The following is a 15,032-nucleotide window of genomic DNA, read 5'->3' as shown; positions in this document are numbered from 1 at the left end:
TTTTAATGCATTTCTGTGTATCTTTTTTTCTATTTTTAGGTGCTGGACATTCATCTGCAGATGCACACTGTCCTCAGATTGACACACAACAGCTTGACAGACAGATCAAAGCCATCATGACAGAAGTTATTCCCTTCCTAAAGGTGAGCTTGCTCTACTTTTCTCTTTAACATTTCAAATAAATCAACTGTCTAAGCTGCAGTTCAGAGACGTGTTGTCTTGCATGTGTCTTTCTGTCAGGAGCACGTTGGGGAGGTGTGTTCACACCAGCTGCTCACATCTGTGAGACGCATGGTGCTCAAACTCATTCAGCAAAATGATGAAAGCAAAGAGTTTGTTCGGTTTTTCCACCGACAGCTGGGCGGCATCCTGCAGGTAAGAACAAATTTAATGTATTTATTTGTTCGAATGTAATTTGCTTCTTTGTTTTTATTTTATTACTGACTTTTTTTGTTTACTTTTCTTCAGTAGTTGTTTGACGACTTGCAACTGACAAGTATTAAGTGTTAGCCTAGTATTCGTTTGTTGCTGTGGTATCGAAAGTTGTGAAATTTCACAAAATAATTTTTTTTTGCTATTGTTACATCTTTATTTCCAGCAAAAAAAGGATGATAAATATTGTTATTGGGAAATAAAATTACCAGGGCTGGACCCGAATATTCGAATAATCGAATATTCGTTCGGTGGGTTGGTATTCGATTTGAAAAATTGACAATCGAATATTCGTGTTTTTTTTGTTGTTTTTTTTTGCACACCTGGGATCCCCCGCGAAACGGTTCTCATTCGCGCTTGATAAGGCCGGCGACACACTGGCTGCGTGGCGTGAGCGTCTCAGCTGTGTGGTCCGTTTTTATTTCGGCTCCCATGTTACAGGTTGGAGTTTGCACACTGCCTGCGTGAGACACGCGTCTCAGGCACAGCTCGAGCCACGCGGAAAACGCGTGCACGCTAGAAATAGAACCAACGCCTTGTGTTCCAGCAACGGGAGTGTTCTGTTCTCTGGCTAAAGCAGAACAGCGGAGTGTGTGTGGACAGAAGTGCATGAGAACAGCGGAGTGTGTGTGGAAGTGCGTGCCTGAGCTTGTGTTTTGGGTTAAGCTGCGTTGCTTTGACATTGTGGAAAATAGAATAATAGAAACAAAATGTATTAGACTTTTTACCCGTTATTATCAATCTAAATTAATCTCGTTTTTAATTTAACTTAATTTCGTTTTTCTTTATTTAAATTGAGTTTTTCTCTATTCAAATTTCGTTTTGTCTTTATTTAAATTTCGTTTTTTCTTTATTTAAATTTCGTTTTTCTTTATTTAAATTTCGTTTTTCTTTATTTAAATTTCGTTTTTCTTTATTTAAATCTGCCCTTTACAGTCATTTGTTAGTCAGAAAAAATTAGACTACCTTAAAAGTATTGCTTAAGTTAACAGACCTGTGTGTGTGCGTTTTATATCACTACAGTGCAGTGTCCGTTCTCGGAGCATAAGCCCTGCCGGCGCGCGCTTCCCGCTCGCGCTGTTCTGTAGTTTATTAAAAGTTTATTAATTCTGAACGTGTTGCGTCTCACGTGTCAATCTATATTGCACCAAATCGACACTGCACTCCCTGTGAAGTCGATTGGATGAATGGTTCTCGAAATAATCAAGATGCAAACGGACATACAGACACATAGAGATTCCTGCCTTTATTAGAGAGAAGAATATGTTCAACACCCTCTTCTCCGAAGCTTCGAATATTCGATGTTCATTACGACCGAAGCTTCGAAGCTCAAAAAATGGTATTCGGACCAGCCCTAAAAATTACTCGTATTGTGACATAAGATGGTTATTTCGCACACCCCTATATGACTAAAATCACAAGAACCTGCAATTTTGAGAATCATGGGTGTGTTTGAACATTTGAACGCGACTCTGATGCCTAAAAACCTGGAAATGTCATGGAATTTTAAAATAGCAATTTCCAGGTCTGGAAAAGTTTTGAAAAAATAAATAAACCCAGAAAGTTTTTTGAAAGTCATGTAACTGTGTAATAGAATGTTTATTCAGGTCCTGAATTTCGGCATGGGATTGCATAGATCGCATAATTTTACTCATTCTCGCAAGTTTCACACTTTTAATTTGGAAATTCCTGCAAACATGTATTAACTATAGCATGTAGGTGAGATGAGGAAATGAATCCACATAAAATATCAGATCAAATCAGTCATTTGAAAACAGTGTGAGTGATTCAGTCGCTCAATCAATTTTTAATTTGAATTTTTTTACATTATTTTGGGACAGGTGGCAGAATTTGCTCCTGCCTAATCCGGTCAGTGTTGATTCGTCACAAATGTTTATAATTTTCACATCTTTTTTAACCATTTGGTTCTTGCGTGCTCCAGAGGCGGTTTTCTGTGCGCTCAGTCACATCCAAAGTGCATGCATATAAGGCTGCCTCGTGAGTACCAAATTGAGTTATTTTCGTGGCTTACTGCACTTAAAAATTACCCCACTGTAAAATAAAATAAAAGGTCTAAAAATGTGTACAGCCTACATTTAATTAAGGGTGCTTTAAATAGTTTTATGAAGTGTATGATAATGATGTTCTTGGTTTTGTGTGTGCACTCACAGGACTCCCTGAGTAAGTTTGTTGGACGGACGCTGCAGGATTGTGGTGAGGACCTGCTGGTAGAGATCTCTGAGATCCTCTTTAATGAACTCGCTTTCTTCAGACTGATGCAGGATTTAGATCAGAACACCTCTAAAAACAAATGCAGGACCAAGAGACGCTCTGACCATACATCTCCAAAACACTCGCCTCGCGCTGAGGTAGGCTCGAGTGATTAATGTGTGTGTCTGTAGCAATGCTTCTGTGTTAAAGGAGAATAATCTTTGCATTGTTTGTTTAGGAGAAGAAAACACTAGAGAGAGAAAATACATTCTCACCATCATATTTTGATGAAGACAGAGTAAGTTATAATTGTTGATGCACTTAACATTCACACAAATACACTAAGCTACACTGCTTCTGAATCTAAAGCCCCACAGCAGAACCGTTGTATATATCAGGGGTTCCCAAACTTTTCCATTCCAGGACCCACCTAGACAAGAATAATCTATCTCAAGACCCACCAAAATATAAAATAATTTGAAAGCATGAATGTGGGGTGGGAGGCGTTAGTTCTCTTTGGAGCAGTTTTTTTTCCTTGTTACAGTATGAATGACAAGTTTAATTGCAATACAAACTTTTGGCACATTATCAAAAATTGAGAGCCTAACAGCCTAATGGCTGTTGAAATAATGTGAAGAATACTGAGTAGTTTTTGTCTGCTGCCTCAACTGATTTACCAGACATGGCAGAACAAATTTAAAGAAATTAAAAAAGATTAAGTAAGCCTAATCATAACCAAAGGTTTGATATGACAAAAATCAGATTATAAAAAAATATAATAGACTAATAATTTTATTTGACAGTAGGCCCAGGACCTAGAATTTCAATACTAATATTTATGCTGCGAGTGTTGTTAAACTCATTGAATTGTTCAGCGCAGAAAACGCTTTTGTGCGCGAGTGTGTACATGTGAAATACGTTTTATATACAGTGCTATGCATAAGTGAATACACCCATGCTAAAGTTGACTAAAAAGAGGAATAAAAAATCATATTTTGGAAATTGAACTTAATGCCTTAATTTAAAAAATTAGGAAAAATCCAACCTTTAAGGACACCAATTTTCTTTGTGAATGAATAATGTATCGTAAATAAATAAATGTTCTTCCTTAAAATACATGGTGCATAAGTGAGTACACCCCTATGTTAAATTCCCATAGAGGCAGGCAGATTTTTATTTTTAAGTATTTTTTTTTTATTTTTTTTTAGGATACTATGCATCCTGATAAAGTTCCCTTGGCCTTTGGAATTAAAATAGCCCCACATCATCACATAGCCTTCACCATACCTAGAGATTGGCATGGTTTTATTTCAGTTAGCCTAATAGCTAGTTTGATTTGCATTGAGAGATGATCTTATGGAAAGTACCCCATGCCAATCTCTAGGTATGGTGAAGGCTATGTGATGATGTGGGGCTATTTTAATTCCAAAGGCCAAGGGAACTTTATCAGGATGCATAGTATCCTAAAAAAAATTTTTTTTAAATACTTAAAAATAAAAATCTGCCTGCCTCTATGGGAATTTAACATAGGGGTGTACTCACTTATGCACCATGTATTTTAAGGAAGAACATTTATTTATTTACGATACATTATTCATTCACAAAGAAAATTGGTGTCCTTAAAGGTTGGATTTTTCCTAATTTTTTAAATTAAGGCATTAAGTTCAATTTCCAAAATATGATTTTTTATTCCTCTTTTTAGTCAACTTTAGCATGGGTGTATTCACTTATGCATTGCACTGTATAGGCTATATTTTTTGCGTTGTAGCAAAATGCATGCAAGGGAATGCAAACAACGCACTCTTACGACGACCATATCTCGGAAAGACAACAGTGCTGTGTTGAACAGACGACAGAGAAATCAGTGCGATTTGTTTCATGAAGCGCGCGCTTGCGACATGTTGTGTTAACAATTTCAGCGTCTCAGAGCGGCGCGGTTCATTAAGCGGTTCTGTGCGCATTATTAACAAGAAGAAACTCGTTTACTCCAATCACTGCTCTGCATTCTGCATGAGATCGCATTACACCGGATAATTCAAATGTCACGAAAGGCTGATTCAGGTCTCTGCTGCGTTTCCCAAAAGCACCGGGAGCTAAGCTGATCGTAGAGACCATAAGTGGCGACGGTTTTAGGATATACTTAGGCATACAATGCTTTTGGGAAACGCAGCACCTTTCGTGACATTTGAATTCTCCTGTGTAATGCGATCTCATAGCGATTTCTATTTAACGCTGGTACATCGTGCAAAATGTTTGTGTGTGTGTCATTCATGAAACGTAAATTTAGCTGCAGCCAGTAGTGACTGCGCGACCCACCTCTTCCCAATCTGCGACCCACAAATGGGTCGCGACCCACAGTTTGAAAACCCCTGGTATATATTAGCTTGCAGTCTCAATATGAAGTGATGAATTGAGTAAAAAAAAAAAAACTTCTATTTGTTGCCTTTGCTGGTTTCATACAACAATCTTGCAGCGGTGTTTGTTTGTTTGTTTGTTTGTTTGTTTGTTTGTTTGTTTGTTTTATTGCAAACCTGAATGTTTTCAGTGTTGAAAATTGACTTTCAATATTTTTTCATCAGGATCAGGATGAGACCAAGCAGCGAGGGACGCCTCATGAGAGGGAAGAGGACAAGGAGGAAGATGCACAGAGGAGTGAAGCATCTGAGGTGGAAGAAGAAGAGGAAGAAGGGCTGCCTCTTTCTATAAGTAAGGTTATCAGCCAGAAACTGAAGAGAAAGAAATGGCTATTGATTGAAATAAATATACAATACCACTCAAAAGTTGGGGGGCTGGTGAGAATTTATATTTATATTTAGTCTTTTTGTTCTCACCAAGGCTGCATTTATTTGATCAAAAAATACAATAAAAACAGTAATATTGTGAAATATTATTACAATTAAATGTAACTTATTTTAATACATTTTAAAATGCTTTTTTTTTTTTTTTTTTTTAAGTAGCAATTACTCCAGCTTTTAGTTTCACATGATCCAGAAATTATTCTGATTTGCTGATTTGGTGCTCAAGAAACATCTCTTATTTATATCAGTGTTAAAACAGTTGTGCTGCTTTAATATTTTTGTGGGGGAAAACAAATATCTCAAGGATTCATTTGGAAATCTTTCGTAACTGTAAAAGTCTACTGTGTTTTTTGATTAATTTTATGTTTTCTTGCTAAATAAAAGTACAATATCTTTTTTGAAAGAGATTGTTTTAAAAATATATATTTTTTTATATTCTATGTGATAGAATTTTATGCTATTTTATGCTTACTATTCTGAGTATTCAACAATACCCTTTAGTGTTTGCTGGAGGTTGCCCATCTTATCGCCTGTATGTTGAGACTGTTCTGTAATGTATTTGACTTTGATAAGAATATGTTTGACTTGTGTGTTGTGTGTGTGTATGGTCTTTTCTTTAGGCTTGTCTAAAGCAGAGACACAGGCTCTATGCAACTATGGCAGTGGAGAAGATGAAAATGAAGTGGAAGAGATAGAGGAGTTTGAGGCTGGACCTGTTGAGGTGCAAACATCACTACAAGCCTGCATGGACAACACTAGTGAACACAGACAGGTGTGTTGGCATGCGCACGAAAGAGCAAATAACCCGACTCAGAAGACATTAATAATGACCTGTTGTGTTGTTTCAGTGCTCTGCCTTACAAAACGAAGCCCCCCTGGAAACCAAATCAGACCTAGAAAGCCCCGAAAGCAGCCAATGTATGACTTTCTTCTGTAATATTATACCATTAACATTTATTGGGGTATTTACCAGCAACTCATTACAGTTGAACACATTTTTTTTTTTACTTTGTCTCCCATTTTCTAACAGCTAAAAGCATAAAATCGGAGTCCAAAGACACAGATCAGCAGCCTCCAGAGGAGGGCAGAGAGGAGGCAACAATTGGTTCAGAAGATGAAAAAGAGGAGGAGGAGGAGGAGGACCGTACTGCTGCTTCAGCACAAGAAACTCCTCAGAGCTCAGATACAGCCAGCCCTGACACAGACTCCCCAGTCATGATCAACACTGATGTATGTCAGAGCAGCTGTTCTCCTCAAACTTAATTTATTCGTTTCTAAGAATGACCAAATTATGAAAAAAAAAAAAAAAAAAAGGTATTAAGTTCCTTTGTTTGTCATATAGGAGGCTGGATCTGGAAACAATAGCCAGAGGTCAGATGAGGAAGATTTTGTGAAGGTGGAGGATCTCCCTTTTCAAATGTCTGTTCTGTGTGAGGTAAGAGCTTGAGCTCGTCTCTCTAAGAGGGATATATATATATATATATATATATATATATATATATATATATATATATATATATATGTCTCATGTCTCTGTCAATGAGTCATCAAGTGTATGGTTTTTAAACATTTTCTAATTTTCTTTGCTTATAATTTGTACAGGAAGAACTTTGTAAGAGGATCTCAGAAGAGCAGCAAAATAATAACTTAGCAGCTGAAATTCTGAATGTAAATACAGAAGAGTTTACAGGACTGGTGGGAAATGCTCAAGCACTCAAAGAGCCTGGTAAATATTACATATCCCTTAAACATTAAGCTGTCTGTTCAGACTGTACATGCAGTAACTTTAATACAATTCGAAATGAAATATTAGAATAAGGTGATAACTTTAGTTCAAAACTCACATTCAGTATTTTCATGTATATTTTACATCTTGTTTTAGTTTAGTAATGCATTGAATATTAAAATTGAGCTCAATTACTATGATCTGTATATGAGCAGATCCCTGTGATAGGTGAAGACATGTTCTACTCACGTTCGTGTAAATCATATCTCTTTTTTTCTTTTTCTTTTCAGAAACCATTGGAGCCCAGAGCGCATGAGAATGGTTCTTTGATTCGTCTTTACACTACAAACCATAATTCATTCAACATTACTATATAATGAGCTTAATACCTTAAGATTCCTTGGAAACAACAGCTAAGCTAAGTCTTAGTGAATTAGCCTGTCAGCATGTGTGATCTAACAGTTAAAGAGATGTTAAAGAAGTCTCTACACTTATAAGAAGTTTTATTCTGATTGTTTTATGGAGAATGTAGGAGAGGATGTTTTGAAAGGGTCTCTGTCTTTAAGCTGTTCTGTAGTCTGTAAGTTCATTTTCTGTGTTTCTCTTTAAGCCAGAACTCTCAGTAAAAGCTCCTTCAAAGGCTACAGTTTAAGGGATGCAATATATTTGTATGTCTATGTTTGGCACGGTTAGGCTTTTGTTTTTGCATTTCTTTCTGGGATTTCCTTCCCAAGACCATCAGCATTTTTTGTGAATGCAATATACAGAGGACAATATACGTTCCTCTAATTCAGGATAAAACTTCAAGCACATTTGGAAAAATTCTCTATTTAAATATATTCGACTTGACCCAGGATGGAGCAGAATCACATATTAGCACTGATAAATTGTCCTGTCCTCTCTTATTGCACTCTTTTAAATGTTTTCTCTTGCTTTCATTTTTACCTTTTTTTTTTTTTAAGGCATGTTGGCCATTGCTTGGGATTTCACCTTATGTGATTCTCTAATGTTTAGATTGAGATTTAAAATGAATAAAATATTGATTTTTATCATTTCCTGCAGTGATTGCTCTCTCTGTCACATTTGCATAAAATCTCAATGCAACATTTTCCCCACAACAAATACTGAATTTCCATGATTTATTGATGTTAGTTGTGTACATGTGTATACTGCTTCATTTTTGGTTGATCATTTTTCCTCTCATACACACATTGGTTGGCACTGAGGAGGTTGAATAAAGTTACAAGGCACCAGTAGTGTTGATTATCCAGCTGAAACATGTTCCACTGTGCACATTTCTGTATGCTAATACGTAGTAAAACAATAATCACATGATTTGAAAAAAAAATTATAATACAATTTGCCATATGCAATATTAATTTTCAGTGTAATTTCCCACACATCTTTAGACAAGTAGTAAGTAGGCTGCTCTTCCTCTCTAAGCTTGATTAACCCAGAAGATGCCTCATGATTTCAAAATCAGATGTTGCAAACCTTCTAAAATGTAAGACTGCTGATTTTTAATGATGCTAAAATTTGAATTGCATGCTTTTCCTAAACATACATAAGAACGTCCCAGTGATGCAGCTTGCCCAGGTGCCATCCATCACCACGGCATGCAGGGGTTAGGACAGTCACGGATGTAAGACTCCAACGACCCCTTAGACACCTCCATTAGAGTGGTGTACGTGGTCAGCTGCACAGCATCATAAAGGGAAGCGTTAATGAACAAGCCATAAAATGTGCTACAAACTGATACATAAAACATTAACAGTAATGGATAATGAACCTACTTTATTTAAGACTGGCTTGGTGGACAGGACATCATAGACTGTCTTTAAGGAGATATCCTGAAAGAGAACAGGGTCATGAATGTAAGTGGTGAAAATTTGGCAACCTGGATAAACATGATTTGGTTTATATGCGAGGTCAAAACTCACATCCTGTGTGGTCTGATTCATGCATTTCATAGCAGGAGTTCTCCTGTCGTCCAAAAACAGAGGCTCTTTCCAGTGGTCGTAGTTAGTCTCCAAAACATACCACCTGCCATTCTTCACATCAAGCCTGAAATACATAGCATTTCAGTTTATTATTAATTTCTAACCAAAAAACTCACACGTCTACTTTTGACTGTGTGTAGTAGAGTGTAATGCAATGCTCACTCCAGTGGACTGATGCTGTGTGTCCTGGATCTGGTGATGATGCAGGCTTGACCCGTCTGGTTTCCTCCCAGGATGAAGTAGGCTGGAGCCAGCAGCTTAGTGTCAGACAACAGAGCCTTGGCACTTTCATAGCTAAAAGAAGACAACCACATCCCAATCATTTGCTTTTGTTTCTTCAATATCGCAAACATAAAAGTCACTTCTTATTTAAGTTCAGGTAAAGACAAAAAATATACACTAGCTTAGCAGTTTGGAATGATTCTGATTTGTAATGTTTTCGAATTAAGTATCTTATGCTCACCAAAGCTGCATTTATTTTATGAAAAATCAAGTCAAATCAGTAATATTGTGAAACATTTTTGATTTATTTTTAAATGTTTGAATGTATTTTAAAATGTGATTTATTCCTGTGATGCAAAGCTGAATTTTCAGCATCATTACTCCAGTCTTCAGTGTCACATGATCCTTCAGAAATCATTGTAATATGCTGACTTGGAGCTCAAATATTATCAATGTCGAAAAAGTTTTTGCTGCTTAATATTTTTGATACATTTTTTCAGGATTCTTTGATGAATCAAAAGTTCAAAAGAACATCAATTTAGTGCATCCTTGTTGAATAAAAGTATGAATTTCTTTCTTCCTTTTTTATTAATAATTATTAACACCAAACTTTGAATGGTAGTGTATCACAGTTTCCGCAAAAATATTAGGCAGCAAAAACTGATTTCAACTGATGATAAGTATAATAAATATTTTTTGAGCATCAAATCAGCCTATTAAAATGATTCCTGCGGGATCATGTGACACTGAAGACTGGAGTAATGATGCTGAATATTCAGCTTTGCATCAAGTATATATTTTATTTTAAAATATATATAGAGAACAGTTCTTTTAAATAGTGATAATATTTCACAACATTACTGTTTTACTGTATTTTTAATCGAATAAATGCAGCCTTGGTGAACAGGAGACTTCTTAAATAAAAAAACTTTAGTTTAGGGTCCAATTCTAACTAGTTGCTTATTAGCATGCATATTACTAGGATACTGGCTGTTTATTAGCAACTATTAATGCCTTATTCTGATTGACCATATTCTTCATCCCTTAATCCTACCCATTACCTAAACTTAACTACTTTACTAACTATTAATAAGTAGTAATTAGGAGTTTATTGAGGCAAAAACTCATAGTTAATAGTTACTACTAAGAATTGGACCCTAATCTAAAGTGTGTCCATATTTTTAAATAACTGTCTCTAGCCAACCTAGTTGCATTCTCCAACACAGAACGAGTCAGAAAACTCATCCACATGCCGTCCCTCTTCCCCAAGATCCACTCCAGAATCCCTGTAATTCACATCACACACTTATTCACAATAAAACTATATACCAACGATCTGACCAAATGAAATGAGTAATCATATTTGAAGAAAGCTTCAACGTATTTCTGACAATGCCATACAGCTCTGCAAATAAAAGAGCAAAGGCTTACCGATGTACCCTCCATCCAGACTGAATCGTTCATTCATAGTGAGTGTGAAAGAGCGCTAGAAAGAAAACAAAAGACAAAGAGTCAAGGGACAGAAGCAATGTGATTATTGATCAACAATCCATGCTTTCACAATGGTCCTTCCTGTTAAACTGCAGAAAAGAAACTAAAAAGAGACAAAAGGTCATTCTGGATCCTGTCACCATGATTTATAATCCATTCTGGACTGAACTCTAATCAACTCAGATCGCTCATTGTGATTCTCTCATCCGTCCTCACCTGATGAATACCAGTCAGCATGCCCACGTATCCTGCAAAATTGGTGGATTTAAAGACAGTCTGATTGTTCCTTCTGAAGTCGAGGTTGACAACAAGTGGCTTCAGCTTCTCTGTGATGATCCATGACCTGTTCTTCAAATCCCAACTGTAAACAGAGGATTTTAAAGAACAGTCTGAAATCTCAATATATAGTAGTCAACATTTGTAGTGGATCAAAAGAAAATACATGAATTTAGGACAGCTGATGAGCTTTTTTGATCCACTTCAAATGTTGCCTACTGTATGTATATATAATTCACTCAAACAATTCTCATAAATCGAGGAAGTACTGTAGGTTAACAACAAATGCCACAACAATGACACTAAACTCACCCCATGAAAAGTCCAAAGTCCAGGTTCCTTGCATGGATGAGATTGCCTAGAGTAAAAACAAACGAATCTTTCCTGAATGGCACAACTTTATATCAAATACTCCCACTGTTCTAGTGATATCATACACTACTGTTCAAAAGTCTGGGGTCGGTAAGGTTTTGATTATCGGTAAGATAATGTTTTTGAAAGGAGTCTCATATTCTCACCAAGGCTGCATTTATATGATCAAAAATACAGTAAAACAGTATAATTGAGAAATAATACTCTTTTCTATTTGAATATATTTTAAAATGTAATTTATTTATGTGATGTCAGTTCCACTGAAATTTCAGCATCATTACTCCAGTCACATGATCCTTCAGAAATGATTCTAATATGCTGGTTTGCTGCTCAAGAAACATTTCTTATTATTATCAATGTTGAAAACAGATACTTTGATGAATAAAAAGTTCATTTCTAAATGAAACAGCATTTTAAGTTTTTACAGTCACTTTTAAACAATATAATCTATCCTGGCTGAATACATTTGTGTTCACTTGTGTCAAAAGAAATATATATATTTCTGACCTGGCCCTTTGGAATGGTAGTCTATGTCATATAATGCATATTTGATATGTTATAACACAGATAAAAATGATAAAATAATCTCAAATAATGATATATCAGATGATATCCTCACCATTGACATCCTCTGCAACCAGAGAAGTGCATACGGTGAACACCTCATAAAATATGTTGAAGAGCACCACCTCACCTGCGTTACAGAGAACAGTTGATGGAGTGAGTTGATGCTTTACGTTTTATTTAACAGTGTGAAACATGATGGTTTTGATGCACTTCATACCCAAAGGAACGCCAGACACTGATGCTATTCCTCTGATCTCCTCATTGAAAGGATAAGGCAGGGTGTTCACCATCAAGGGCTGAGGACAACAAATCAGTCATTTTAGTTATTACAGCTTAAATCATTAATGTAGGTGATCTCTGACAGGTATGCAGATCAGCGTGTCAGCGCGATATGAGATTTAAGAGTGTCGTATGCTTCAAGAAATTATGATTTAGCATCATACAAAGTGATATGTCAGACTGCCTACTCACCAATTCCTTGTCTACTAGTTGGATGAGCTTCCCACTGGGAACAAAGGCATCCGCTAGATCTCTGATAGCCTGAATCATGCTCGCCATCTAAAGGAAAAGCACATTGAAAATGTCACTGAACACATCAGCCCTTCTCTGAACGTTCCTTTTTAGTTCGCTTTTGGGCAATAAATTTCACATTTTGCCAAACAAATAAGGTAAATTTAAGTGCTTACAGAAATGCCATTAAATGAATGTAGAGCATTTGAACTATAGATGGATTGAATCATGGTATAAACTCACATCCTTCTTTTTGTCTGTAATAACATCTGTCCATCTTTTGCTTGGTGGTAAGTCCAGATCAACGGTATACCAGGACACATCACCTTTAAATCTAAAAGATACAGAGATTCAAATGCAGATCTTCTCCTCTCACACAACTTACAATTTCAATTATGTATACAATATATATACATTTACACACACTGTCGTTCAAAATGTTGGGATCGGTAAGGTTTTTAATGTTTTTAAAAGAGGTCTCTAATGCTCACCAAGGCTCCATTTATTTGCTAAAAAAATATGTATAAAAAAATATTATGACAATTTAAAATAACTCTTTTCTATTTGAATACAGTTAAAAATGTAATTTATTTATCTGATGCAATGCTGAATTTTCAGCATCATTACTCCAGTCTTCAGTGTCACACGATCCTTCAGAAATCATTCTAATATACTAATTTTTTTCAGGATTCTTTGATGAATAGAAAGTTCTATTTCACTTATTTGAAATAGAATATTTTGTAACTTTGTAAACTTTATAAAGTCTTTACTGTAACTTTTGATCAATTTAATACATCCTTGCTGAATAAAAGTTTTAATTTATTTTATTTCTTCCACCCAAAAAATAAAATCTTACTGACCCCAAACTTTTGAACAGTAGTGTATAATGTTACAAAAGCTTTCTATTTCAGATAAATGTTGTTCTTTTGACATTTCTATTCATCAAATCATTTTTTACATAACTTTGTTCAACATTGACACTAATAAACGTTTCTTGAGCAGCAAATCATCATATAAGAATGATTTCTGAAGGATCATGTGACACTGAAGACTGGAATAATGATGCTGAAAATCCAGCTTTGCATCACAGAAATAAATTACATTTTCAAATATATTAAAATAGAAAACAGTTATTTTAAATTGTAATAATATTTCAGCCTTGGTGAGCAGAAGAGACTTCTTTTAAAAACATAAAAAATCTTACCAATCCCGAACTTTTGAACGGCAGTGTATATTTATATATAAAATCATATTTTCAATTATATTTTAAAACATCAGTTTTGTTTGCTTTATAAATTTACTATTACAATTTTCTTTCTAGTACTAAAAAACAGTGTGACGCTGCAAAAACCACACAAGTGAAGTAATGTGACAAATATGACATATTTTAGTAATTGCATAACAGGCATAACGCGCACTGTTACAAAACACCTGATTCAGTTTCACTTCTTTAAAACTAAACTCATACTGACACAAGACATATTGTGAAATTTGTTATCACTTTTGTCTTTTTTATTAATTCCCTAAATCTATGTTTCTTTCCTGTCTGACTCGGTTAATTCGTACTTTGTATAATAATTTTCATAATCATAATTTTGTTACATGCAATTGTTGTATGCTTGTACTGATTAAGGTTTAGAATAACATTGTTATACTCTGACAGAAGTGTTTGCAGATTGTATAATCCATAATTTCAGTTGTCATACTCACGTTGGTCCGTTTGGAGGATACATGCCACTTCTGCACTCTTCTGTGTACTGAAACATCAACACCAGTGATTTAGCACATATTTACAGTAAACTAGTGTTGTAAACACAACACTGAAGTCCAGCTATTATTGTAACTTGCAATGAAACAAACCCGAAATTGAACAGTATTGCCATAAACACACGTTTTCATCAAGATTAACAACGACAGATGGTGACTTACCGGTGGTACATATTGCGCATACAAGCACAAAAACATAAAAGAGAGACTAAAACAGCAGACGTTTAATTTGACGATCATGATGAGACACCCGCAGTCTTCAGACTTCAGAAGCGTCTGTGAACACGGAAGTGCTGATGATGAGATGATTCTCGTGACAGTTCCTAATCTGCGCAAACCCAGTAGACACTGGGGGAGTTACCATAACAATGAGTTACAAAATAAAAGATGACTTTGCACTCTCTGTCTTTAGGGTTGTCTCTGCTTTATTTTATTAAGCTGTAGCACAAGACTGTCCCATATCATTTATTATTATTATTATTAATTAGGTAATGAGAAACAATAACCGCAGAAAAACGCATTTTACCTCTCCCGAAACAAACAGGAGAGGTAACAAATAGGCGAATGTATTGCGACATCTAACGGTTGTAGATGGAAGTGCAACAACAAGCAGTGTGTACTTGTACAACGATCTTTGTGAGGACCAGTTTGAGTTTTAGA

The 15,032-nt window shown here is 35.6% G+C and overlaps 2 protein-coding genes across 5 annotated transcripts in view; one reads left to right on the top strand and one right to left on the bottom strand.

Annotated features, from left to right (window-relative positions):
* Positions 1–8,219, top strand: part of pcm1 (pericentriolar material 1) — a 52,332-nt gene extending 44,113 nt beyond the window's left edge. For all 4 annotated transcript variants that reach the window (XM_084392148.1, XM_084392147.1, XM_084392146.1 and 1 more), the window contains 11 exons: positions 40–143; positions 241–375; positions 2,604–2,801; positions 2,882–2,941; positions 5,223–5,349; positions 6,062–6,213; positions 6,290–6,359; positions 6,472–6,671; positions 6,784–6,876; positions 7,044–7,167; positions 7,458–8,219. In XM_084392148.1, coding sequence (XP_084248274.1) covers positions 40–143; positions 241–375; positions 2,604–2,801; positions 2,882–2,941; positions 5,223–5,349; positions 6,062–6,213; positions 6,290–6,359; positions 6,472–6,671; positions 6,784–6,876; positions 7,044–7,167; positions 7,458–7,483 — 1,289 coding nt within the window. In that variant the 3' untranslated portion in view covers positions 7,484–8,219. The remainder of the gene's footprint in view (positions 1–39; positions 144–240; positions 376–2,603; positions 2,802–2,881; positions 2,942–5,222; positions 5,350–6,061; positions 6,214–6,289; positions 6,360–6,471; positions 6,672–6,783; positions 6,877–7,043; positions 7,168–7,457) is intronic.
* A 73-nt stretch (positions 8,220–8,292) lies between these two features.
* Positions 8,293–14,705, bottom strand: asah1b (N-acylsphingosine amidohydrolase (acid ceramidase) 1b). The gene is made up of 14 exons (XM_084392176.1): positions 14,535–14,705; positions 14,316–14,362; positions 12,849–12,939; positions 12,567–12,653; positions 12,313–12,391; positions 12,148–12,222; positions 11,469–11,514; positions 11,097–11,241; positions 10,821–10,875; positions 10,594–10,675; positions 9,330–9,461; positions 9,108–9,231; positions 8,961–9,017; positions 8,293–8,863 (listed from the first exon to the last, which is right to left on the bottom strand). Exons 1-14 carry the CDS (start codon positions 14,610–14,612, stop codon positions 8,774–8,776), a joined length of 1,188 nt encoding a protein of 395 aa, XP_084248302.1. The 5' UTR covers positions 14,613–14,705; the 3' UTR covers positions 8,293–8,773.
* Positions 14,706–15,032: the final 327 nt, after the last annotated feature.

Source organism: Rutilus rutilus (assembly GCF_951802725.1).
Source record: "Rutilus rutilus genome assembly, chromosome: 2".
NCBI lineage: Eukaryota > Metazoa > Chordata > Actinopteri > Cypriniformes > Leuciscidae > Rutilus > Rutilus rutilus.
This window is presented reverse-complemented; position numbering and strand designations above follow the sequence as displayed.

Bases quoted from the DNA above. Each gene is read 5' to 3' on its own strand.
- asah1b (XM_084392176.1), bottom strand. From the start codon at position 14,612: ATGATCGTCAAATTAAACGTCTGCTGTTTTAGTCTCTCTTTTATGTTT. The intron at 10,876-11,096 runs GTGAGGACGGAT...TTTTCTTTCTAG, and splicing joins TGCTGACTGGTATTCATCAG to CGCTCTTTCACACTCACTAT. The intron at 9,462-10,593 runs GTTGGCTAGAGA...GTCTTCTTTTAG, and splicing joins GTGTTGGAGAATGCAACTAG to CTATGAAAGTGCCAAGGCTC.